Below are 26368 nucleotides of genomic sequence, written 5' to 3' on the forward strand. Positions count from 1 at the left end.
TTTAACTTGACCTTAGTAGTTTATGCAGACATGTAATCGATTATAATTTTGTGTTTTATTAAAAAAAATGTTCAAAACAACGATATAACAGGTAGTACATTAAAAAAATCAATCAAACTTAACCTCAAGTGGCATTTTACACGGATATACGAGTATAATCGGTAATTATATTTATGTTTCATTTAAAATGTTCAAATTGGCACTAGGGAAGCTAGATTAATATACATAGGTAGTAATTAAGTGCTGTGGTAATTAAATAGTAGGTTAAAAAGTTGTCGGTCAAATAGAAAATTGACATAATGAAAAAAAAAATTAGTTATTGTACTGTTTCAAAACCCTAATATATCTTTTGATCTGAGTTGACTAGACTAGTTAAAAATTTCTCATATACGCAAGGTTTGAGAAGTTAGTTCGTTTTTACATGTAAGGGGAACAAACATTCATCCTCACAATTATTTACATTTATACTATTAGTAAGAACATTAGTAAGAAGATATGACAATATCTGACGTCATAAGGATAACTTACGTCCTCCAAAACGAAGGTCCAATCCTTGTCCTCGAGCTCGTTGGTGCGAGGGTTGCGGAATAGCGTCACCGCTACCGTTTGGTTTTCCGGCACGTTGAATATAACGGAACCTCTGCAAAAAAGAGGAAATGGGGTTTTAGTACATATAGGTAAGTATTTTTGTTAAATATTCGTTTATTAGAGTTCATTTTTTATAATATTACCGTAATACAAAATTTCCCGCAATACAAATTTTGATTTTACAGTGATAGTGCACATTTTATGCACTATCACTGTAAAATCGAATTGCATTTTAAAAAACATATCCCATACAAAAAAAACAGCTAATATAAAATATTCAAGTCAACTCACTTCAAAGGGTCCTTGAGGGACGGCTCCCACTCGAGGGGCTCTGTGACGACGCGTCGCGACCGTCGAGTCCATACTATGCTTAACTTGTTTGGTTTCCTGAAATAAGGGAAATTTCAGTCTTAAGGGATATTATTAGTTTATGCATTGCATGTTGAGTGACGGAACTTAAAGCCGCGCTTTGCCTCCTAACCAAAATGAAGAAATGAAAATATAAATATTTCATTTCCTCGATTTGGGGATCGAACCCACAACCGTCGCGTTACAGTGACACCTTTGTACACCTGGGCCACGACGACTTTATTAATATAAAAATAAAAGAATTTTCTATATTTTAATTATTGTCATACAAAATAAAGAATAAACAAATGAAATCGTTAAATAAATACAAGCAATACAATAAATGTTATAATCAGCATGTCTAGACATAGTAATTCTTCATTAAGAGTCCCAAGGTAGGTTTAGGGGTTAGATTTATTCGCACTATTCTCCTAAACGAAAATTAATGTCACTTACGACTAGGTACCTGCAGTAGTGTTAGGTGTAAATTTCTCATCGTAATTGCCAATTATATAGAAAACATGAATAATTTGTCCAGTCTACTTAAAAGCACGGCGTTGAGTTCCGCAAAACGCAGGTTATGTAAAAGAAATAAGAGTAAGACTCTCACTGTAAACGCGATGGTTGTGAGTTCGATTCCTACTCAGGGGAATTAATTATTTTCTCTTCTTTCTATTTCAGGTAACAGTACACATCGTGTACTACGCAACACGCATTGCCTTGAATTTGGACGGCAAGCAGAAACTTTTCTCTACCTATCCTGCCAAATACGTGATAGAGCGTGAAGCTCAAAACAAAACAGAGAAACTAACCCACTACCTTCTAATAAAAGAATTATCGATAAAATCGTTAAATAACATAAATTTCAATATAAAATGAATGCTAATAATATTTAACGCGATTAGTGCGACTACTATGGAATCTATTATAATAATTAATTTATGTATGTCAATGACAGTTATGATTTATTGTCTATAAATAATACTTGTTGTGTTTATTAATGTAATTTACACTATAGTGATACAATGGTAGATAAGTAGACGATGGAAGTGGGTTCAAATACTCAATCAAAAAGAAAAATATATATACTACTACTGGTACTGTATCAGCTTTACGCTATTCCTCATTTAAATAAAAATATGTTTGTCTCTTCTGTTCTCCTCTTTCCGCCCAAATTCGAAATTGTGTGTGAGTGGTGGAACTCAACTTTTATCATACATACGGTACGGTTTATTAGGGGAAATAAAAATAAATAAATAATTTATTTCTCCGATTGGGGATCAAACCCGCAACCGTTGCGTTTATAGTTAAATGTTGTCATACTGCACCCCGATGGAAATATAAATTATAATTCAGATATTTCTACTGTGAGTGGGCAAATTATTATGTTTGTTAACACTTGCCAGATATCACTAAACACGCAGTATTTCAAATTTGATCAGAAAGTAGAGCGGAGAGATTTTACATAAGACTTTCTCTGCTTTCTTCTACACTAACGTAAAAATACGTATCAACAAAAAACTAGGTTTTTTTCCAAAAAACAAAAGGTAGTAAATAGCCGCGACAGTGTCGAAGTTCCGCACGTAGAGCTTATTTATAGCGTCGGGATCGATCCTACTATACTTTATAGCGTTTGGTCCAATCGAAGGTATAAAATCAATCTCTACTGTCCAAAAATGGACTTTTTTAAAAATAGTTTTATTCAATACATTTTGTTCATTTTGGAGACATTCTGTTGGGTGGCGAAACTTAACGTCGCGTTTTGTCTAATCACTCCTAAGAACCATATTTTTTATTTATATAAACGTACGTAAATGGTTCACAATGACCAAAGCCAAATCCTTTGCCTTTGTAATTAAATACTACTAGTAAGTACTAGTAAAATTCTAAGATAACCTAGAATCTAGACAGGCCAAACACTAAAATCTAAGCTATCTTTAAACTATCTAGTATATTATAGCACTAAGTAATAATAAGACATTACCATTTGGGCGTTAGGTCGACGTCAATGCGATGGTAGGACGCAGTGTACTGAAACTTTGCGGCGCGCTTGTTGACGCGCTGCAGGCGTTTCCACACCGACGCCATTGCTGTTCACTGGAAAATGAATAAAGAAATTTAATATTTGTAATTTATTTCAAGCTTTTTTTTAATGAAGTTGACAAAGATAATTTATCTTTGCGAACTTTTAAGATTTCAAGGCAAACGAGCGTTCTGGTCACCTGGTCACGTGCAACACCAGAGGAGCTACAGGTGCATTGCCAGCCTTTAAGATACTAGGCCTTATATCGAAACTAAAAGTTACATTTCACACACGACACGTTCAGTAAAAAAAAAAAACAGCTTCACGCTGTATCCCGCACGCAGCAGGTTAGGCAGAGGGAACCTAGTGTTAAGACACTCTGTTAACCACTTTCTGCCGAATTCTGGAGGACGTTCAGTCACTTGGAATATAATAATTTCTCCAGATTCAAACTCATAACTGTTGTATTCTAAGAGACATGTCTTTTATATTTTTATCTTTTTAAATTTTATCTAAAAAAGAGCAGCAAACATAATGACACACACTAAACGCAATTTCTATGCACTTTCACAATCATTGCATATTTGGTGACAGCATTTTGCACCTTATCTTTTCACACAAGTGTAAATACTGTTAGTTTTATGAGCAAGGGGAGGATACAGACATACATATACTCGTAAGTTAACTATGTAGCACTCAACTCTCGTCCTGTTTTCATGATTTACAGACGTTAGGAAATACGCCACAGTGATTTTTAGGGTTCCGTATTTGAAATGGAAAAAACAGAAGCCTTATGGGATTCGTCTGGCCGTCTGTTAAAACTATCATCATCCAAGTTTATCTCGAGATCGCGTTGAAGTATCAAGCTGAAACTAATAGATATCTTTATCTAATATTAAGGTTTACAGTCCCTTGAGTTTGTTAACTTTTATAAATTGTACTTCCCGTTGACATACAGACTGACTTCCGTTGACTCTGGTAAGAGGAAAAAAACAAAACGCGGCGTTAAGTTCCGCCGCTCAACACACAGTCTCTAATTGTGCAGAAAGTAGGGAACAGAGTGTCTTAACACTAAATTCTATCTGTCTACTCTGCTATATACAAAAAATAAACATACTAATTAATCAAGAAAATACACTATAAAACAAAGAAAACAATAAACTAAAAGGTCAATAGCATACAGCACTTAACGGACTTTACATGTACTTGGTTCGTCTAATCTTACCGGCGTCTAAATTTATCAAGTCCAAATAAACAGAATCAATACTCAATACAATGGAAACCATAACTAAACTATTAAGGGCGGCTTTTTGTGATAATCTATGGGGGCAGGGGTTGGAACCACACCCAATGAGTGAACTAAGATAGTTATGTTATTTCTATCGAATTATATATTATTTATATATATTTTTTGACACCACGTATTTGGTAGAATGAGAAGGTTCAATTCACACTCGTGGAAAAATCTATATCGATTAGCTTTATTAACAGCTGCAGCAGCTGCAACGCATGTTTTTTCTAGCATAGCAGGGTACGCAGAGGACCCAAGTACTAAGACGAAGAAAATTTATATATAATTATTTATATACTATAAATTATATAATAAATTAATAAGAGAAAAATTAAATATAGTGATACCCCATTAAACCCACAACCATAGTGTTTACAGTTTCACACAGTGCCACTGAGCAACGACAACTTCGACCACCATATCTAATAGTAACGGCATCAAATCAACTATCATAAGAAGGCGTTCTGCATAAGCCAGGCCAAATCTAAAATTCCACACCTATATACATAATAATTATACAAAAGACTATAATAATTATACAAAATACTATAATAATATATGTAAAAAAAAAAAAAATAATAATAATAATAAAAAAAAATTAAAAAAATTGTCGGTAGGGGTCTCATCCAACCCCACTAGTATAAGCTCTAGATATAAGTACAGTTTAAATTGTCCCAAAATTAAGTACGCCACATTAAAAGAACTTTCATAAAATAAAAAAAGGCACGGGCAACTATGCGCCCGTGGATGTAGTTTCTAAAATAAAAAAAAATAAATAAAAAAATTCACTATCATTAAACACAAATACATACTTTAAATTAAACTCTTCAATTACTCAGCGAGACCGACAGGCAGGCATCCCCCAGATAAAACGACGCATCACGGAAAGCTGAAATTGGACATGCAGTCCTTGGGGAATGTAGGGTACTAGGAAGGGATTTTTCAAAATTAAAAACGAAACTACGTTTTATAGTTCACAAAAGTTGCCAGTATAACTCGTTACATATAAAAATACTATCTTTGATATCTCAAGGTAATAGCAATGTATGACAAAGACAAAAAAATAGTTGCGATGTTTTGACAGTTTTTATAGAATGACTTGGTTTTACCTTTTTTTACTTTAAACAAAAACTATATACAAAAAATAGTATGAAAAACTATTTAAAAAGCACTCATTTCATTTGTAGTACAATTTTATTTACTTTTCAGGTCAACAGCCCCTTGAGGTAAGCGCGGCGCTAAATACTGACACTACACGGTCACGGCCAGCTATTAACGCTGTATCAATTATGTTCTAAAAAAACTTCCAGTTTCTCGTGACTTTGTAATATTATAGAAGAACATGAGTGACTAAGATAGTCACATATAGTTTTTATTTGATTTCGTTTAATAGGTTTTAAATCAAATCATCATATATTTTTATAGTCACACTACATCCTGCACGTCAGACAAAGGTCGGCAGGTTAGACAAAGGGAAATATAGTGTTAATAACTTAAGATTTCTTTTTTCGAGACACTGAGGATAGAATGGTGAAAGGTTGAGTGGAAATGGTTTTATCTTTTGTACGGAAGTAGAAATCTTTTTATATAGGTATTTCCTTGACAATTTCTTTTCTAAGAGATTAAAACCTACAAATCCAAGTACAGAAAAAGCTTATTCAAAATAATATTAAAAAACTAACGTTTTCTTATGCCAAAACAAGACAACCTGCCAAGAAAGCCAGTAGTAAGTTTTTAGTATCTTAAAAAGCAACAAAAAAGGTTGATTCAAGATCGCTCTTTAGAAATACTCAAGTAAAAACTAAAAGGCTTCTGGATTCAAAAGCATTTCACTGAATAGAAATATTTATCTCTATATCTTTAGATACAAAGGCTATCCATTTTAATTTCCTATTGTTTCATAGAAATTGCATAATGTATTTTTTTGTGTTAAGAGTTACGACTCAACGCGAGCTCTATCACATAAGAATCGAACTCACAACCGTCGCATCAGATACTGTGCCATTGTGCTACGATCAGCAAATTAGTTGATGAATATCGTAAATTGTTTACTGCATATCCAATTTTATCAAAGCGAAAGAGATTGTGGTGACAAGTCACTCTAGTTTTCGTTTTCCGACGGTTGAAGGTTCGAATCTCACTCGTTAGAATATTTTTATTTCATTTGAATGATAATAATAAAGAGTAAATTTAAGAATTGACATGTTTCTCATAGTAGCGTAGACCGTAGTACACACACAAAAGTTAACGCAGTTAAACTAACTAGTAAAGTTAGTGCATATTCAAAGTTATAGGTTTTTTAACGACCCGGACGTCTTCCGTTGGACGCCGCGTGAATAACGGATGTGATTTATGCGGAAAAGTTATAAAAAAATCGTATTTTCATGTCCTCAAAAGAATATTTTATAAAAATCTTCTATTCTTGTAATATTACTAGCTTTTATCTACGACTTTTCCCCTGCGGTGAAATAGGAATAAGTAATACCTAAGAATTATATTCTAAGTGCATAAAATTTACATCAAAATTATTAACGAAATATAGCCTACAGCCTTCCTAATGTGCTGGACTATCCAACACGATACGAGTTCTTAAAAAAGAAACCCTTAGTTCCTGGGATTAGCGCGTTAAGCAAGAAAACACTTCAGCTGTATAATATTCCGTATAAAAGTAAAGATTATAATATTATAGTTATCTCATTTCACACCATAATTATTATGTTATGAAATTAATGTTTTTACATAACACTAGTTTCTAATAACTATGCGTGATCTTGGAAAGACATGTAAGACAATGATACAATGCCAATTTTAAAATGTAGATTAGACTGAGAAAAGAGAACTAGAACGTATGGCTTAGTGGACAGAGAAACGCTTGGACGGTTTCTTAGAGACGTTCAAATTTTAAATTAATTACGTATTTAAATTAATTAAGCTTTGCAATAAGCTTTCGACATACGTTGACATATTTAAATTGCTTTTTAAAGAAGTGCAACCATTCACTGTTGCACACAATAAAGGCCTTTGATATAATTATGTATAATTCAATGGCTTCTCTTTGCGGTTTTATTTGTGAAACTTTTCTTACTATTAGTAAAAGTTTTATTTTCAAAGCATATTTAATTCACCGCACGTCATAGATGTCACCTCTAGGTATCGTGAAAATACTGCCAAATAGAGAAGTACTTGAATAAAATGTATTAGCGTTTTCGCCAACCAGCATTGAAAGACCTGAAAATGTAACATTTTTTAATTTGAAGCTTTTAAATTTATTAGATTGTAGACAGGGTCACTATCACTTGAGGCACTACGCCACGAAGCATTTATAGATTATAATTTATGAAAGAAAACGGCATTGAGAGCAGTTTACAAATACGGGCCTTAATAATTTAAATAATCCGAATACAGCAGCGTAGATAAAGGGAGCCTAGTTTTAAGACACTCCATTCCCCAGGCATCACACCCCTCGACACCAGAGCGAAGAAATGAAAATATAAATTTAAACAAATAATTCATTTCCTCGAGTAGGAATCGAACCCACAACCAGTCGCGTTTACGGTGACACTTTGTGCCTCAGCGGCACGCCTGGCGGATAAATTAAAATAGTGATATTAAAAGTTCAACGAACACGCATCACCTCATGGCTCATGGCTCGTAATAAAGGTAAATGCAAATATAATGTATTAACATATAATATACGGCCTCGATAATGGATTAACAGTTACACTTTTGGACGATAGCAACGGAACGTACTATGGATCGACCTATACGACAACTTTATATACATATGCACTAATTGAATATTACTATTATTATTTAAATCTCACGCTGTTTCCCGCACATAGCAGGATAGGCAGACTGAACCTAAAACCTAGTGTTAAGACACTCCACTCCCATAGAAACACTCCCATCAAATTGTGGAGACATTGGGTGAACTTAAAAATACATAAAACTGTTCCCTAACTTAGTGACTGACACAACGTGATTTGTCATTTTATTTCTTAAGTTCACGACACGACTTCTAAACAAGACGACTAGTATAATGTAAATTAGTGATATACAAAGTGATTATTTATATATAATATTCTTTATTCATAGATTATCATGAATATACTGAGATATCAGTTTATTTTGGAGAAATAGCGAAACGTTGAACTCCAGGCTATCTTATATTTTACTATATAGCCAGGCTAATAGAAACATCCGAACGGTGCGAGGACGTGGTTCTTCACGCATTTACACAGATATGTTCTGGAATCTATGCCGTAGATACATGGATTTTGTTACCAAAAATGCATATTTAAAAAAATATATAATAGATATAAAATAATTTAATGTAACGCACTTACTTTATTTGCATTAAAATATTTTTATATGCAAAAAATATAAACAACTTAAATGAAATTGATAGTTATAATGTTATTTATGGATGTTACACATGCGCCGGCGCACTGTCCTCGCTTCCGCGACGGAAGCTAACTGATAACGTAAAACAGTTTTACTCATCTCCTGTATCATGATATGGGGAATTTTATGGATTTTACTAATATTAAATATTAAATTAGTTATATAGCCATCAAAATTTTAAATTTACTTAAATGATCTAAAAGTAATTAACTTTTATAAAATAATCTTAAATATATTTTTCATTTTAGTAAATGCTTGATGAATGTTATCTAATTGTAGTCAAATGCTTTTAAGTTTTTTTTTATGTCTAATTCTGAAACATGAGCATTTTTTTCTAAGGAAGATTTTTTTAAAACATGAGCATGTTTTTTCTAAGGAAGATTTTTTTAAACCCTTTCTCTGTTTTCTTCCCGGATTCGATACATTACACATTGGCAGTGGCAAAATAAAATGTCGCATTTTGCCATGCGGTGTACATGAAAAAGAATTAAGTTATACATAAAAATATTAAATTTTCTAAAGTATTGCATAAAGAATAATCAATAAAATTATATTTTTTACATGACATCATGCATGCACATACAGTATATTGAATATTGATAATAATATTTATTATTATAAATATGTGAGCAAGGTTAGGTTTATTTATCCTGTTTACATAAAGACCAAGTATGCATCAAAATCTCATTTGATAAACTACATAATTATATTATATTGTTAATTTTAAATGAGATAATTAAAGGAACACTATATTCTTCATACAGCCTGGTAAGCAGAAAGAATATAGTGCAAAGACGCACCATCTCTCAAAGGTCTCTCTTCTAGCCATATTTGTTATGGGTTTGTTATCATGTTGAGGTCAGGGAACTTAACACCGCACCTAGTCTGACCCGAGCAGGGAAATAAAAATAATTTACTGCTTCAAATGGGAATGGAACCACAACAACTGTGATGGTCAAATGGTGTTGTTTAACTGTAAATTTCCTTCTTGTAGGGTTTGGCACTCTGTTTTCTCTGATTACCCTCTTAAACAGTGTGAAGCTAGAAATTAGATTAGATATTTCCTTCCCATATCATACTATCAAAATTTAAAAATATACATTTCTATCATTATCTTTACCTCAATTAGTTTGTTATAATTATCAAGAAATACTTCATATTGTTTTATAGTAATTTCTAATTTAAATATTAAAGGGCCAAAACAGGTCATATAATCAAATATTATAATTCATAGCTAAGTTTTTACCTCAACTGCATTCCTACACCCACTTGAAACATTCTTAGTTCTTACCATCCTGATGACTTCATACTAAATGTGTTAATTTAATTTGAACTTTATTTAGAAGCATACAAAGCTGCATTTCAATCAATTTAACATTTAAAATATGAAATTAGATGTGGTAAGATGATTTTGTATCATCACTTGTCTTTTGAAGTACTTGAGACAGGTTATAAAGGAAAGTTTATTGGAATAATTATTGTAGCATTGTCTGTTTTTGTCTTTCCTAAATTTAGAGACATTAACCAATGCAATACATTGGATTTTCTTTCACTTACACAGCACCTTACACCAGGAAATGGAAATAATCTTTACCAATATTATAAAGTCAAAGTGAATGTTTGGTTCAAACATTTTAATAAGAGAAAATGAGACTCATATGATGACAAGATATATTTTTATGTTTACACAAAATGATTCATTATGTTTTAATTTTGAGATTAAATAAGGATAAGACTTTCAATTCTATGTTTTGTTTAACTAATAATAAAATATATTCTTTAATGTAAAAAAAAAATCATATTAGATCCCATTATCAGGCCCCAGGTCAGAAACAGTTCCACTGCATAGTGGATGTGAGGGTTCAATCCCCACTTGAGAGAATAAATTATCTCCATCTCCTTACAAGATGCTCATGTGTTTGTATTTGTTCAACATTCTATCAACAGGATATTTGCCTTTTAATATTTAATATTTGAAGTAGACTTCATTATTATATAATTTAATTATTACTACACTTTAAATAGTGTAGAATTTTAGCACTCAAAAAGAACATTCACATACAGCATGTACAGATCATCTTTTACTAAGATTTCAAGGTATTGTTACAAGATAGAGCAAAATGGCATATATATTATACATGCATAAAAACAAATTTAAATAAAAACTTAGAGGTCATATGAGGTTAGTTCTGAGTCATAGTATAAAATACTTCCGACATTAAGTAAAAAAATAACAAGTAAGCTGTATGAATTGTTGATACTACAGAGTTTTTTAGCATTGCACCGTATGCCACATATAGCATAGTAAACATGGAGGGCTTAGTGTCAAAACATTCCATTCCCCAATTTGCCCAAATTCAACACATTGTAGGGTGGAACTTGTACGCGTAGATTTTATTTTAATGTTACACTACTTACCTATATAATATTTAAAAATCATTTGAAAATTTGATTTTAGTGGGATTCAAACACACATTTGGTGTTTACTGTTCAAGCACTCTGATTACTAAGCCATAAACAATCTAATTAAGCTTCATTATAACTCTTATATGTGTGCTTATATCTTATTTGGGTTGTTTTCTTCTCTGTTGGATGATTTCTACAAATGTACTCTACACAAAGATTTTCAAGATCATTGAGGAAGAGAGTATGGTATTAATTGAATATTTTAAAATTTATATTTTTTCTTAATATATATTTTTAATTTCTTAATGTGGAATGACACTTTAATTAAAATGTATAATTTATTTATTTTATCTTTAATTTTATATTACAATTACAATTTAAGGATAATTCATAACATCACACTTGATATAGAATATAAAATGTTTTGACCTTTGTGGTAAAAATATAACATAATTATTTATTTCCTGTTATTTTTATTTATAATGAAGGACTTTTGGCATTCCAAAGAAAACAGTGTATATAGTTCATGAAAAGCAGAGTTAAAACTGTAAACTGACTCAATTTCTTATTTTGTAGAAATTGTGTGAAATTAATCTTAACCCATTTGAATTTAAGATTGCTTACTTTATTTTAATAAATAAAGTAAACAATCATAATATTAATATATTATTTTAAAATTTAACAAACCACTATAAAGTTATTCCCAAAAATATTTTTAAAATTAATTATTTCAAAAGGCATGTAACTTAAGAAATATATGTCTTGTAAACTGAAGGTGCATGCTAAAACCTTGGAAGGAACCAACAATCAATACTAAGACCAATATAGGCTTGTTTGTTAAGCAAGCCACTATACTCTATAAAGTTTCCTTGTAAACACACGTAAAGCAAATACACTTTTAACATTTACGTAGTTTACGAGCTAAAAATAACACTAACGAAGCCCTATACGGCAATATGCAGATATTTTTACCATAGTGTAATTTAAAGATCAAAGAACTGTCTGTGATATCATCGTTTCCTGGTCGAAAACCTCACCGCTCCATTAATTAATAATGAATAAACACCGCCCAACCTTGACATGGACCACCACGATAACTTAGAATACTCACAAAGCGAAAATTCGAAGAGATGTCATCAAATTATAGAGGTCATTTCTTGATTTAACAAACAACTCTGTTATCACTTAACACAAAACTATCGTAAGGTCACAATATATTTATGTTGTCACACACAGTCACGAAGTACACTTTAGAAGCGATTTCTTTTTACGTAAATTTATCAAACACTGCAGCGAAAAGCGAATATCAGACCATTTTTGACATTTCATTAAATTGTGCTGCCACATTGAAAATTTATTATTACGTACATATTAATTTATTTCTATGTTTTAATAATATTACAAACATGTATTATTATTGCAATTGTTTAAATAAAATCTGATAATTAAAATAATTGTCATTCACATTCTACAGCACCAATTTACAAATAGTTTAGTCATTTTCAATTGAAAGTTAAACACTATAGCCTAAAATGGAACGTTAAATTGAAATTGGTAAAATGAAAATTGCCCTTGCAGTCAGACAGTAGTTTGTCAAATTTTCAAAATATGAAGTGATCTACAATGATTTAGAAACTGATTGTGTAATATATATACTTCGATTATTTAGTGATTTACAATATTTAGTTCTTATACAGTTGTGATTATTCTTTTAGACCGGCATAGGTTATGATCTTGTTAGTAAAATATTAGTATTATGTTTTAAGAAATATATCGATATTGTTTAGCCCTAAATATAAACATTGGAAGTGATTAACACAATGTCGAGAATATTAAACCATCATATGAGGTAATAAAAACAAACACACTTAAGTTACTTATTTGACATTGACTTTCTATAAAATGTAGTAAATAAAGAAATAATTATAATAAATTTGTTTAGTTCTATAATATAACATATTCATATTATCTCAATATAATAAAATTTAATGTTTCAGGTCATCTCTCAAAAAACCTTCATATTCATGCATAGACAAGCGAGCGGTAGCTTTCTCTATATACAGTGGTCGTAGCTTATTATTTCATAAGCCAATCAATCCTAGTCATATACCGAGAAGAAAATATGGAATGTTAGTAGCTAGAGCTGTCAGAGGAGTACTGAAAATAAGATATTTGTTGCTTGGAGGAGCAGTCGGTGGTGGTATGACATTGAATAAGGTATTTGAGTTAATATTTTGTTCATATACGGTAAAACATTTTGTTAATAAAACCTTTTACTATAGCCAATAGTTATCTATTATTAAATCTTATAATATTTGTAAATGACAAATGGCAATACAAATAAATGAAAATGCTAACAAAATAGGTGTTTTTTTGGACTGTAAAGTAGTTATTTGATCAAAACACTGCACAAAAAATGTGAACTATATGATAAGAACAAAAAAAGGTGGAAATAAATAAGAGCTCAATTCTCCCCACGTAAATAAACTATTTTCATTTGCTTACTCTTGAATGAAAATAAAATGCAGTTTTCAATTCCTATACTTAACACAAAAAATATTTATTCGAATTATTAGATATTTTTAATTATTTTACCACTTATTTAAAAAATACAAAGAAATAAAATCTTCTTATTATATTCCCATTATTTATTTAAGAAATACTCAGAATGGAAAGATGGCCTCCCAGACATGGGTTGGCTGAATGAACTACTACCGGATAATGAGCAATGGGATAAATTTACCACTACCTTGATCAACGCTAAAGACAAAATTGGAGACCAACTGCAAATTGGTAAGTAAATACATTATAAGTAAGGAATTTAAAAGTAGTTTTAATATTTTTTGTGTATTGCAAAATTGTTGTTGTAGTTCTTCAGTAGATTTAGATTTTTTTGTTGTTTTAAATGATTTTAATCATTTCCATAAAAATATTTGTTGTTCATTATGTTTATTCTCACTAGTTTAACATGGATGTGTGTGTTTTTCTCAAAATACACATGTTACATTTTAATTCTGTATTTTTCTTATGTCAAAACTAGAGAGCAATATTATGTGTAGTTCATATAAATTTATGTAAAGTTTTAATTCATTGTGAAATACATTTTTAATTTATAACTATCACATTAATTTAGAAGTAAAATGTAAATGAGTAAAATTAAAGTAAATATAGTATTTTGTACCATTTTTTTGATACAATTGTAACCTATGTGTTATGATATAGTATAAACTGTATTACTAAAAAGTTTCAACGAAATCCGTTCAGTAGTTTTTGCATGAAAGTAGAACAAACTTTCTTCCATAACAAACTTTCACATTTATAATATTAGTAGGAAAGGTTTAAATCAAATTTTTGGCCTTATGTACAATCTCCATACGGAGAATGAAAACTAAACACACTTTAGGTGTACCAATGATGCTGGAAATCTCAGATCCTCGTCTCCGAGAGGCCGGCTTGAATCGAGCTGCTGAACTCAAAGAGTGGATTGCCCAGAGATATGAAGATGCTGTGGCTGCTGCTGCAACTAATGCCAATGCTGCTCGAATAGGTGGGTGGGCTTAAGTTTTTGAGTTGTTTTGAGCTTTTTGACTAGATGGTCTATTTGAGTTGAGTTTGTAACAATAATCATATACCCTTACAAGTGTTACGTTATTTTTACATGTTTTGTATGTGTTGCTCGATAATTTTAGGGCTACTTTACATATTGTTTGAAAGTCATTTGTTTTTTTGGTGTGGATATAATAAATTTTTGATGTATATATTTAAATTATGCACCTACTACCTAGAGAATTATATATAATTTATATTAATGCAAATTTTAAAATAAAAAAGATATAGATATAGAATGATATAAGTGCAGTTTAATGTTTCAAGTTTTACCTAAATAATACAACAAATATTCATTAAAATAACTTTTGCTTATTTTAAAATTAAAACAAATTACTTATATACCTTAACATTCTATCTATTACAGAGCCAGCCCCAAAAATAGTGAACAATTTGCAAAGTAAACCTCAACCAATGCCGTCGGGACGATCTGCCGCTGAAGAAAGTGCGGCTTACGGTACTAATAATTATATAATATTTCATTGGTGCGCTTGCCAAAACCGTTATGTGTATTTTTTAATTTTTTTTATTATTCGATAAATAGCATTAAAATAGTACTCTGCATAGCCTACAAAAACAAATATGTAGTATTTCCGTCTAGAAGTCGATTTAACAAAATCAATATGTGCACTTATGATCCAGCAGCAATGATTCGATGAGGAATGTAATACGTTATGTAATGTAATACATTAAGGGGAACCGTCACTCGAGCCCTACCTTATCGGTATATAATGAGGCAGAGCTCAAATCTCAGTCATTGCCGATAGAAATAGCAGATTCAGAGCGAGCAGGTATAGTATTGGTTGAAAATATGATTCATTTGTATCTAGATGAAGCTACTGGAGAATTTGTAAGGCGGAAGTCAGCCGAACTCGGAACTGGTCACTTCATATTAGATAAATAAGCTGGAGAAAACTTCAAGGAGATGGATATTGATAAAATATACAACAATAAAAAAGTTCGACTTTAATACGAAGCAGAGAGTTATAGGAAAGGCGTACCTAATACAATTGTAGAAGACACTTAACTAACGATACTTTTAATTCATGGATAAAGGAATTGTATGCCACCAAACCAGAATCATCTTCTGAAAGTAAACCAAGAAATCCTTCTTGTAAGTCGGCTTCTGTAAGAAGCCTGTGAGAGTGGTTTTAGGTTTAGGTCCAAAAGTTCAAGTGTAATCATTACTGTAGAACAAGCACATCACGACACACATGTTTGAAGCATACAAGCCTTTCACACATCATTCATTCATCAAGCCTGTGAGAGTGGTTTTAGGTTTAGGTCCAAAAGTTCAAGTTTAATCATTACTGTAGAACAAGCACATCACGACACACATGTTTGAAGCATACAAGCCTGTCAAGCCTTTCACACATCATTCATTCATCAACGTTCCGTACGGCTCTACGTCGTATACGATGCGTATGTATCAAATGGGTCAAGCTGTTACATGATGATGCACCAGCCCAGAGATGAGAAGAGTACTCCATATGAAGCCGAACCTGGGCCCTATTCAGGGCCAATCGGTGTTTTGGTGTGAAATACTGTCGCGCTCTGCTTATTAAAATTAAATTTACCTAGTTATTGAAGGGATAAGCATTAAAGGCTTAGTCTATCTATAAACCTTTCCTTACCACTTTCTAACAACCCTTCGAGTTTTCTATTAAACATTTTTTTGTTAATTATTATTAGTATTAATAACAATAAGATTAATATACCAGTACCATACTGTTTTATCGTTATCAGATTAACAGTTTTCACGTAAAAAAGGGCCAAACCAACAATTCCGTACGTTTATCATTACTAATCATTAGTATACATATTTGTTTTAAGATTGTTATTATTCTCATAATAACATTAAATAAATCCGATTATGTTCTTTTACAAAACTGATATGTGCATATTTTTCACTTGTAAGAAATGGTGGTTACAAGACAAATCTGATATGTGCATCAAAATGGTTAAAAAAAATTATTACAGATGAAGGGTACATTTTATCATTTTCGCTTGTATCTCAGTTCAAACATAATATATTTTGTCACCATACTGCATTTATAAGTTTTTGATAAAGCTATTATTTAATAAATAAGATAGTTTTTTGTCTCTACTGGAAACTTGACTAAAAACACATAGCGGTTTTGGCAAGCGCAACGACGATTTTTTCTTTTCACGCTATATCCCGCTTATATCATGGTTGCCATAGAGGTCCTAGTGTTAAAACACTACATCCCCCACGCACCGCCCAATTTAGTAGCGAAACTTAACGCCTCATTTTGTCTGTCAGAGCGGAGAAATGAAAATAATAAAAAAAAAATCGTTCCCCCTTGTGTTTGATAATTGCATAGCATTATAGTTTTCAATTACAGTATTATTTTACACAACATTTTTTTATGTCTACATATTAAATTACATTCTTAATTCTTAATTACAATCGACTCTGGGAAGTGACTCTTAGAGTAATGAAAATGCTTTCATTGGTATCATTCTGTTGTGACATTTAATTATTAACGTAAGTGATTTAAAGTGCATTTATTTATTGTAGTCTACATCGGAAACGGGGAACTTTTTAAAATTGTAAATTAGCAGATTTAATATTGTGAGTTTTATTACTAGTGAGTTATTTTAGAATTTAGATTCAGTAATAATCTGAAAATTAAAACTAATTTCAAGCTTAGTGAAGACTAAACTATACTGAAAATATTTTTTTGTTTGTTTTTATGCATTTCTTGTTTCTTGCAAAGTAGACAAAAATTTGGTACTGCTTTATGAAGCTGATATCAAAAATTTCGATACTATTAAACGTAAAATGTTGTTTTCTTAATTTATCAGAGTAAATTTTTTGTTACAAAAATTATGCGGTAGCCTCTATTATAGGTGTCAATATTTATATAATTGGAATTTAAGACTACAATATTGAAGTCCAATCTAATAATTTATAATCGACTGTAATATGAATGTTAGAATATTGTTAAAGAAAATATTTTAATGAAAAAATATAAATGAAAGAAAAAGATAATGAAAAAGAAATTATTCAAATTCCCTTCTTTCAAAGAAAAACGGGTCCACGCACTACAAGAAGAGGTCTTATCACTCCAAGCGCGATATCAAAGAGAGCTACAACGCCTCGAACAGGAGAACAGAGAGTTGCGGCAACAGAATATGTTGTTGAGGCAGGGGAGACAGCCATCTGCTAAAAAAATGAAGGTAAGAGATTCGAAAAATGATGGATTTTTTGGCGTTTAAGCGCGCGATTGTGCGAATTACTTACCCTGCTGTATATGCATATAGCATTGATTGATTGATTGCTATCGATCGTAATTAAAACTTCTAAATTACTACATATTATATTTTGTATATAATATGTAGTTGTTAATTTTTTAAGTATAAACATTTGAGGTAGTACACATTTACGTATGTTTTTATATGTTTGCGTTTCTAGCGCTCTCTCATAGACATGTATTCGGCCGTGCTGGACGAGCTGTCCGGGTGGGAGTCGGGCGAAGCGGGCCGGCTGCCGCGCGTGGTGGTAGTGGGCGACCAGTCCGCCGGCAAGACCTCCGTGCTGGAAATGATCGCTCAGGCCAGGATCTTCCCCAGGGGCGCCGGGGAGATGTGCACCAGGTGGGTTGAGGCACTTACCCTGAGTTTGAGACTTTGCGGAACACAACGCAACCATCGCGTTTATTAGTCAGACATTTCCAAAGTAAATTTGACTAGTGGGTACTAGGAGTTCATAATTGAACATGAGGTTGTTGGTATAGAATACAATTGTTCTTATTTTGGTATAAATTTATCCAATACTTAAAATAAATTAATAATAGTTATATACTAATAATATTTCAGAGCTCCAGTCAAAGTGACACTGTCAGAAGGTCCATATCACGTGGCGCAGTTCAGGGATTCATCGAGGGAGTTTGATCTCAATAAAGAGTCGGACTTAGCGGATTTGCGCAAGTAAGTCTTGTATATATATTATGTTTTAGACATTAGTGTTTTTTTTATTGTTGTTATATTTATATTATTTGTTTAGCAACTCACAAATACTTGGAATGATATGTGTGGATTGTGATGATATGGGATGGGCTTATTGTGTCACAATATGGGGCATATTGCGACAAACTATAGGTCACTAACCATTGTTCACATTATGTATAGGGAAGTCAAACTCTGAATGTGCTCTAGTATATACGGAGCTTATACAGCCTCTTTCAAGTTATTACAATACAATGTCGCTTTATATCCAATAGTTTTACTTTTCCCGTTGTTATGGAGCACATTGTATCATGGTATAGGGCATATTGTGACAAATTATAGGTCCCTAAATTACCTTTCTGTTCATGCTTGAGTTCCTTCAAAATGCTTACAATAAATTGTCGCTTTATATCGTATAACTTTACAATTTGGGGCACTATAGGGAACATTTTGTCACACTGGGGCACACTGTGAAAAAATATGTATCATTAACCAATATATCTGTCAATTACAGGGAAGTAGAACTCCGCATGCGTAACAGTGTCCGCGGCGGTCGCACAGTATCGTCCTCAGTAATAGCGATGTCGGTGCGAGGCCCCGGCTTGCCTCGCATGGTGCTGGTGGACCTGCCCGGGGTCATAGCGACGCAGACCACTGACATGGCGCCCGATACCAGGCAGGCTATAGCTGATATAACTAAACAGTATATGGACAATCCGAATGCGATTATATTGTGTATACAGGTATGTGTAGGTTTTTTTTATTATATTTGGAGTAGTTTACTGAATCTAATATTGTGCTTTGCCGTGACAAACTATGAAAAAAGTAATAATAAGAATATTTCTCTGAATGAAAGTCTAACACGTTATAGATTATTTTATCTATTTATTTATACAAAACCCACAAAAATCAACTACAATTGAAGACCATGAAACAAAACTCATAATATCATTTTGTGCAAATTTAAATTACTTATTATTTATTAATATAAATACCCTATATAATATTACAGGATGGCTCGGTAGACGCGGAAAGGAGTAATGTGACAGATTTAGTAGCGTCCTGTGACCCTCAAGGCAAAAGGACCATATTTGTCCTCACTAAGGTGGACCTCGCTGAAGAAAATCTTGCTAATCCTAATCGGGTACTGTATCTTTTGATTAAAAAATTAATGTAAAAATTGAAGCCACACTTCCAGCATAATATAGTTTACATTCAAACTCCCCAGATACGTCGTATTCTAGAAGGCAAGTTATTCCCAATGAAAGCACTCGGTTATTACGCAGTAGTAACGGGTCGTAGTAGGAAAGACGATTCCATACAAAGTATAAGGGAGTATGAGGAACGGTTCTTCAGCACTTCCAAACTATTTAAGTAAGTTTTTTAGTATTTTTTGTACTTTTTTTGTTGCTGATTTGAAATTTTATTAAATCATAGATCAAATTGTTTTTATAAGTATTTTATGAATGATAATGTTGTAATTTGGAACTATAAAGAATATTATGTGATATTAATGTAAGTACGATCACTATCATGGGAAGTATTTAAATTTATAAAAATACTAAAATATTTTAAACATGAAATATTTCTTCTTTCTTCAATTACTTAATACCAATAAATTAAAATATGCAAAACAAACAATTACATATATAAAAATACTAAAATATTCCTTTCCTTCAACAGAGCGGGATTAGTATCCGCAGCGCAGGTCACGACGCGTAACTTAGCGCTAGGCGTAGCTGATTGTTTTTGGCGTATGGTGCGCGACTCAGTGGAGCAACAGGCTGATGCGTTTAAGGCTATGAGGTTCAATTTAGAGACTGAATGGAAGAATACTTTCACTAGGTAAGTATAAAATAGGTCTATACTAATATGATAAATCTAAAGAGTTTATTTGAATAAACGCGCTAATCTCGGGAACTACTTTTTCAAATTAAAAAATATTTTTGTGAACAGACAACGTGAACTAGACCGCGACGAGCTATTTGAGCGCGCCCGCGCCTCGCTGCTCGACCAGTCCGCGGAGCTATCGGCAGTGCCGGCCGCGATATGGGAGCAGCGCCTGTCCGCCTCGCTATGGGCGGCTGCCGCGCAGCGCGTACTGCATGGGGTATACTTGCCCGCTGCTGTTGTTAGAGATGCTGGTGAGTAGTACAATACTTACTATATATAAACTTTCATACAATAAATATATCAGGAATAAAGAGCAGCCTCTCTCCGCTTCGCTGTGTTCTGCACTCATCGTTTTTGCCAGTTTCAGTTGTGAGAGATACTAGCACGTAATAATTACAAATAAAGATACATGAACGCTTGCCCACAATACACAAACCATACACTCACCTATAATACACTCCAATACTTAATATAGGAAGTGAGTTCACCTCCTATTTGTTTCATCCTCTTTCAATGGCAACTATGTTCTTCACACTACAATACATTATCCATCAACAAATGTCATAAAAGTATGTACTTAAAAAAATTATTACATTACATTTGAAGACAATTTAAACTTATCTCTTGACTATATTTCTTTCATAAAAAAATAAAATAATAATATATAAAAAATAAATGTAACCTTATAATGTCTTCCAGTACCATATCAACTGAAATATAAGCAAAAAGGAAGTAGCACTATGGGCATGAAAGAACCATACGATTTAGATTATAGTAAGAATTCTAATTAATTTTGTATCTATGGGGGAAATCATTAACTATCTGTAGTTGTATAAATATTATTTCATATATTGTAATCTGTGGTACTTTAGCTGTTTTTGAGTGTATAGAATATAATAGTGTATAGAGTGTTTTTGAGTGAATAAACTATTTTTGATATAAATTACATAATAATAATGCAAATAAATTGTTGTTCACCATTTAAAAAAAAATATGTCTTCTTTTTTAGGTATATTGATAGTTGGTAGATTGTTTTACTTTTTAACTTAAAATTAGTTGTTAATATTATTTTGTGCTAACATCTCTATTTTTTATGATATCTGAATTTCTTTTTAATTTAAGATATTCTTCTTTACTTCTAGAATTATTAACTTCGAAATAACCACATCCATGTAATGTTAGAAATTAACGTTTTTAACTTTTTTTACTCCATATTAAATGAGCATTTTCACAATTATATAGTTTACATTATTACACTTATATTATTCAGGTCTGGTAAGACATTACTAATTGAGTTCCTTTGTCTTAGATTGGAGAGACTGTAATATAACGAAGTTTATAATATTACGGTGACATATACAACTATTAATTATTTAAAAAAAATACAATACATATTTGTCGACTTACACACAAAAAAATTATAAAATAAAAACAATTTCCAGACAAATTCAACACAGCAGTAGACATAAAGCTTCGTGAATGGGCTGAAAATGAATTAGCCCAACTATCCATAGAGGCTGGAAGGCAGGCTCTGAAGGAAGAATTTGAAGAACTATTATCAAGAGCAACGGATTCCGATCCAATATATGAACCTGTGAAAAGGGCGGCGGTGGAGGAGGCCCTAAATAGACACCAATGGGAAGATCGGGCTAAAGATGTAAGTGTAGGCTTAGGATTTTTTTTAACTTCATGCTTTATCCCGCGTAAATTAGTCGAGGAAACCTAGTGTTAAATCTATGTCCAGAGTATTCTGCCAGAAATCTAGTTTACCAGTAGTGGCTAATCTTCCTCAGCGGAAATCCAACTCACAACCATCCTAATAATAAAATTAAATTTTAAATTATACTAAATATTAAATAACTTCTCATTTGAACTTACGAGACAAAAAAGGCTTACAATTGACGAGACTTTCGCCACGTGAAAAACAATAGGCATTAAATTAGAAAAAAATAATATTTCACGTCACACGTTCAGGATTGTCCTAAAAAGACATTGGTTAACTATTTGTATACACGTGCATGTGCACGTGCAGGTGCTGCGCGTGCTGCAGCTGAACGCGCTGCAGGACCGCTGCGTGCGGTCGCGCTCGGAGTGGGACGCCGCCGTCGCGCTCATGGACCAGGCCACCGGCGACCAGATGAAGGAAGTTGATGCGGAGCTCAGGGAACTCACTGGTATGTCCACATATGTGCACGTGCTGGTGCACACTGTTCAGACTATATTTAAATACTATTTGATAGCAACATTTTTTTTTATTCACATATACATACATACATGTATATAGGTAAGGATATTTGAGTATAATGAGTAAAACTTTAACAATGTATGCGTTTTTTACATGTTTTTGAACTAAATTGCATAATATGTCCTGCACTTTCCTTTGCTCTTTTATAAATAAATGATAAAAAAAAAAAATTATTATCGCTTATCGTTTTAACTTTTTTTTACGTCTTTCTATTAAATATTGTTATATATGTAAATTGGCTATGTTAAATCACTTTAAGTTAAAAAAATATCATAAGAAATATTTTTCAGAAAACGTATAAAAAATTGAACGTATTTCTTTCCGTATTATTTCTTTCGTTATATTTATTTCCTTTTCGCCTCAGGTCCAGGGTTCCGTGAACGCTGGCTGCGCTGGACCAACTCCTCAGAGGAACAGCAAAGGCGTGATGCTGTACGACGAGAGCTAGAGACTTTAGGCACTGGTAGGCCGAATTTGGCTTATGATGAGGTAGGCTGATGTCATTATTGATCTGTTTATATTTTTTTCAACTTTTCGGAAGAACAGCAAAGATGTGAATAATTGAGAAAAATACGCACACAGAGTGAACCCAGTGTTAAGACAGTCCGTTCGAATTTTTGAAGCATTGCGTATTAAGTAATGGAACTCAATTCTGCACTTTATCTTGTTACATTGGTAAAAGGGAAATAATAATGTTATTTAAATACATTTTAATAAATAAATAGAATAGCGAATAATGGAGTCCTTATATATACTTGATATATGAAAATAGGGTTCTTTGAGCCAAACTTTTTTATTTTCAAATTTAAAAGTTTCGATATTATTATTATTATTATTAAATATGAGTAGGTTTTGTCAGCTTCCTGGAGGGGGTGTCAAAGTGACACACTGTATAGGTATGTCGTTTATAGTTGTGAGCAACAGCTCCAAAGTAATCAGTACGTTTAAATGAGATGAGATGGAGGAAGATTTTGTGACTATAATATGCTAAAGCAAAGCGGATGAGGAACGCAGGTCTGGTTGGAATGGCCTCGGGAACACGTGCGTGTGCGACGGCCTACTCGGAGCAGATTCTCGGCGAGCGGGGGCTCGCCCCGCGCGTGTCCACTGATTTACGCATCGCGCTACTGCTGGGCGACGCCACAAATATTTCTACATACAAAATTATAAAAAAAAAAATATTTTTTTATTAATAGGTAATCGCAGTCCGTGATAATTTACGTCGTCGCGGAGTCGAAGTTGACAACGAATATATACGAGAAACGTGGCGACCTGTTTACCTTAAGTAAGTGTTTTTTTTTGTTCATTGTAATTTTTGAGTATCTGGTGTTGTTATTTTAAATTTTTGTTTGTTTCTTTGTTGATTTTTATCTGTTGTTTTGGTCAAGGGCATGGTTATCAATAGACTTCGTTATTTAGTCCCTTATTATAATTATAAGTAAATGTTTTTTTTTTAATATATTAGACAAAGTGTCATTTATAACTTTTTTATCTGTTACATATTTGACTTTTTAAAGTGATATTCCACAATAAAGCTATTAATATATAAAAATTATATTATTAACACATAAAATGTATTATTTTTGTCAGAAACTTCCTCCAAGGCGCTCAGGCTCGCGCCCGAGACTGTAAGAAGAGCTTTTATTTATATAGCCAGAGTGGAGCCGAGGTACATATAGCATATATACATAGTATTGAATACATTTAAATTTATTACTTATAAAATATTTTTATACTTTTAAATTTTATTTAAATAAAGCCAATGTTTGATTAATTATTATTATTATGTTATTACATTTTATAATGAAGTCTATGAAATGGCTTATGGCATTTTTTATGACATTCAATCAGTCATATTTATTTCCATATTAGTTTTTGTAAAATATTTAAAAAAAGTAATAACATACTACCGAACTTCACGCTAAGACTTCAAACGTTGTTTTTAGTTATAGCCTATAAATATAATAACTATTTATCACTATATACAGAAGGAATGTTGCGAAGTGGTAATGTTCTGGCGCATACAAGCCGCCCTGCGCGCCTCCGCCAACGCGCTACGGCAGCAGATAGCCAACAGGGAGGCGGCGCGCCTCGACCGCGCCCTGCGGGACGTCTTAGACGAGGTAACTATACTTAATAATACTACTATAGCTTTTAATTAATATTCTTCTATAATAACAATAAAATGAACAGGTCATCGTGGCGCAAGGGCACAAGGTGGGACTGTAAACCGATTGGGTGTCTTAACACTAGGTTCCCTGGCTTCCCTTCTGTGTGCGGGATACAGCGTGAAGCTGATTTAATTTTTAATTTAATTTTTAAAATGTAAATATGTACTCTTTAAAAGCTACTTTTCTCTTTCTTTTCTTTTTGTTTCACTAGTAGTACAGCAGTCTCACTACTGCAGCAATTTCTACTTTTACAAATCCGATTATGATTATTTTGTTTATTACTATAATAAACCTTACGATATATGTGTGTGCGTACCCTATCACTCAACACACAATATCTAGCATTCTGACGAAATGTCTTAACACAGAAAAAACTATACTATAAATTCCCATTATATCTATATTTGTGGTCTTTACTTTTCATTTTAATACTATTTTTTGCAGATGGCAGCTGATCCTGAACTAAAGAAGAAACTTTTATCTGGTAGAAGAGTAGAACTTGCGGAAGAACTTAGTATGTATACATATCTGTATATATTTTATTATACTAAATTATAATATATAAATTACAGTTTATTTAGGGCTCACTTCTGACATGACAATATGTATATATTATATGTGAATAAAGACTACAGATAATATTTTTAAATATAACGTAAATTTTAAATTTACGTATAAAAAAATTAACATATGAACCCGCACCTCTTTTTTACCGACCAAGCGCTCTAATCACTAAACCCATCGACAGTCCTATTCGCGCGTTAACAACATTATTTATTTTGTTTGAGTTTTGTGTGTCGGAGATTGTCAATATTATTATTTTACTTTTTTTTCTTATTACAGAACGCGTCAGACAAGTGCAAGAACGATTAGAAGAATTCATAGAAGCCTTAAATAAGGAGAAATGAAGTAGTGAGTAGAGTCGGAGTATACTTACATGTATTATTGTTGATATTTAACTCGATCTAAGTTATATTTATAATAAAATGTTGCACAAATTGTTTTTTATTATTTATATTAACTTCTTTTAGAAACAGCAATTTCTCATATATCTTTAAAAAGTAGCATAACTAACTACAATAGAGGTTCAGTTTGTACGACAGTCGTAAGTTTGATTACTACTCGCTTTGATAATGACGAAGAGTTACGTTGAGTTTCACCACTATAAATTATTTTACTCTGAAGAACTTCTTCAATAAAAAGCAATATCTCAAAAATCTTTACGGATTACAAGTATGTAGTATAATCGCTATAATCGATAATTATTCAAATGCATGTGAAAGGATATGTTACATTGTTTAGTATTCTATGAATAAATGAAGATTTTTAAGGACATATAAATTATAATTAAAATTATATGTGTGGTACTGTACTCGTTATTATTATAGTCGAAAGTTTTTGGGTAAAATAAAACAATATGT

The 26368-nt window shown here is 32.1% G+C and overlaps 2 protein-coding genes across 4 annotated transcripts in view; one reads left to right on the forward strand and one right to left on the reverse strand.

The window, feature by feature from the left end:
• The window catches only part of Ehbp1 (Eps15 homology domain containing protein-binding protein 1), a 28627-nt gene extending 16236 nt beyond the window's left edge, over nt 1–12391 (reverse strand). For both annotated transcript variants that reach the window (XM_085191638.1, XM_085191628.1), the window contains exons 1-4: nt 12172–12391; nt 2921–3033; nt 880–975; nt 529–640 (exon numbers count right to left, since the gene is read on the reverse strand). In XM_085191638.1, the coding sequence (XP_085047764.1) occupies nt 529–640; nt 880–975; nt 2921–3024 (312 nt within the window). In that variant the 5' untranslated portion in view covers nt 3025–3033; nt 12172–12391. The remainder of the gene's footprint in view (nt 1–528; nt 641–879; nt 976–2920; nt 3034–12171) is intronic.
• A 212-nt stretch (nt 12392–12603) lies between these two features.
• Opa1 (Opa1 mitochondrial dynamin like GTPase) lies at nt 12604–25945 on the forward strand. Of its 2 annotated transcripts, none has more exons than XM_085191648.1 (21): nt 12604–12909; nt 13058–13277; nt 13718–13853; nt 14464–14607; nt 15034–15123; nt 17719–17870; nt 18106–18287; nt 18510–18620; nt 19153–19381; nt 19651–19782; nt 19867–20012; nt 20322–20483; nt 20595–20782; nt 21974–22188; nt 22564–22705; nt 23141–23265; nt 23973–24061; nt 24367–24445; nt 24765–24899; nt 25392–25461; nt 25791–25945. In XM_085191648.1, exons 1-21 carry the CDS (start codon nt 12881–12883, stop codon nt 25853–25855), a joined length of 2841 nt encoding a protein of 946 aa, XP_085047774.1. In that variant the 5' UTR covers nt 12604–12880; the 3' UTR covers nt 25856–25945. The 2 variants fall into 2 exon arrangements, with proteins under 2 accessions (XP_085047774.1, XP_085047784.1); XM_085191658.1 differs by having other exon boundaries at nt 14491–14607.
• The last annotated feature ends 423 nt before the right edge of the window (nt 25946–26368 follow it).

The sequence above is a fragment of the Heliconius melpomene genome, chromosome 1 (genome assembly GCF_056956725.1).
Source record: "Heliconius melpomene rosina isolate 202511_hmr_F chromosome 1, ASM5695672v1, whole genome shotgun sequence".
NCBI lineage: Eukaryota > Metazoa > Arthropoda > Insecta > Lepidoptera > Nymphalidae > Heliconius > Heliconius melpomene.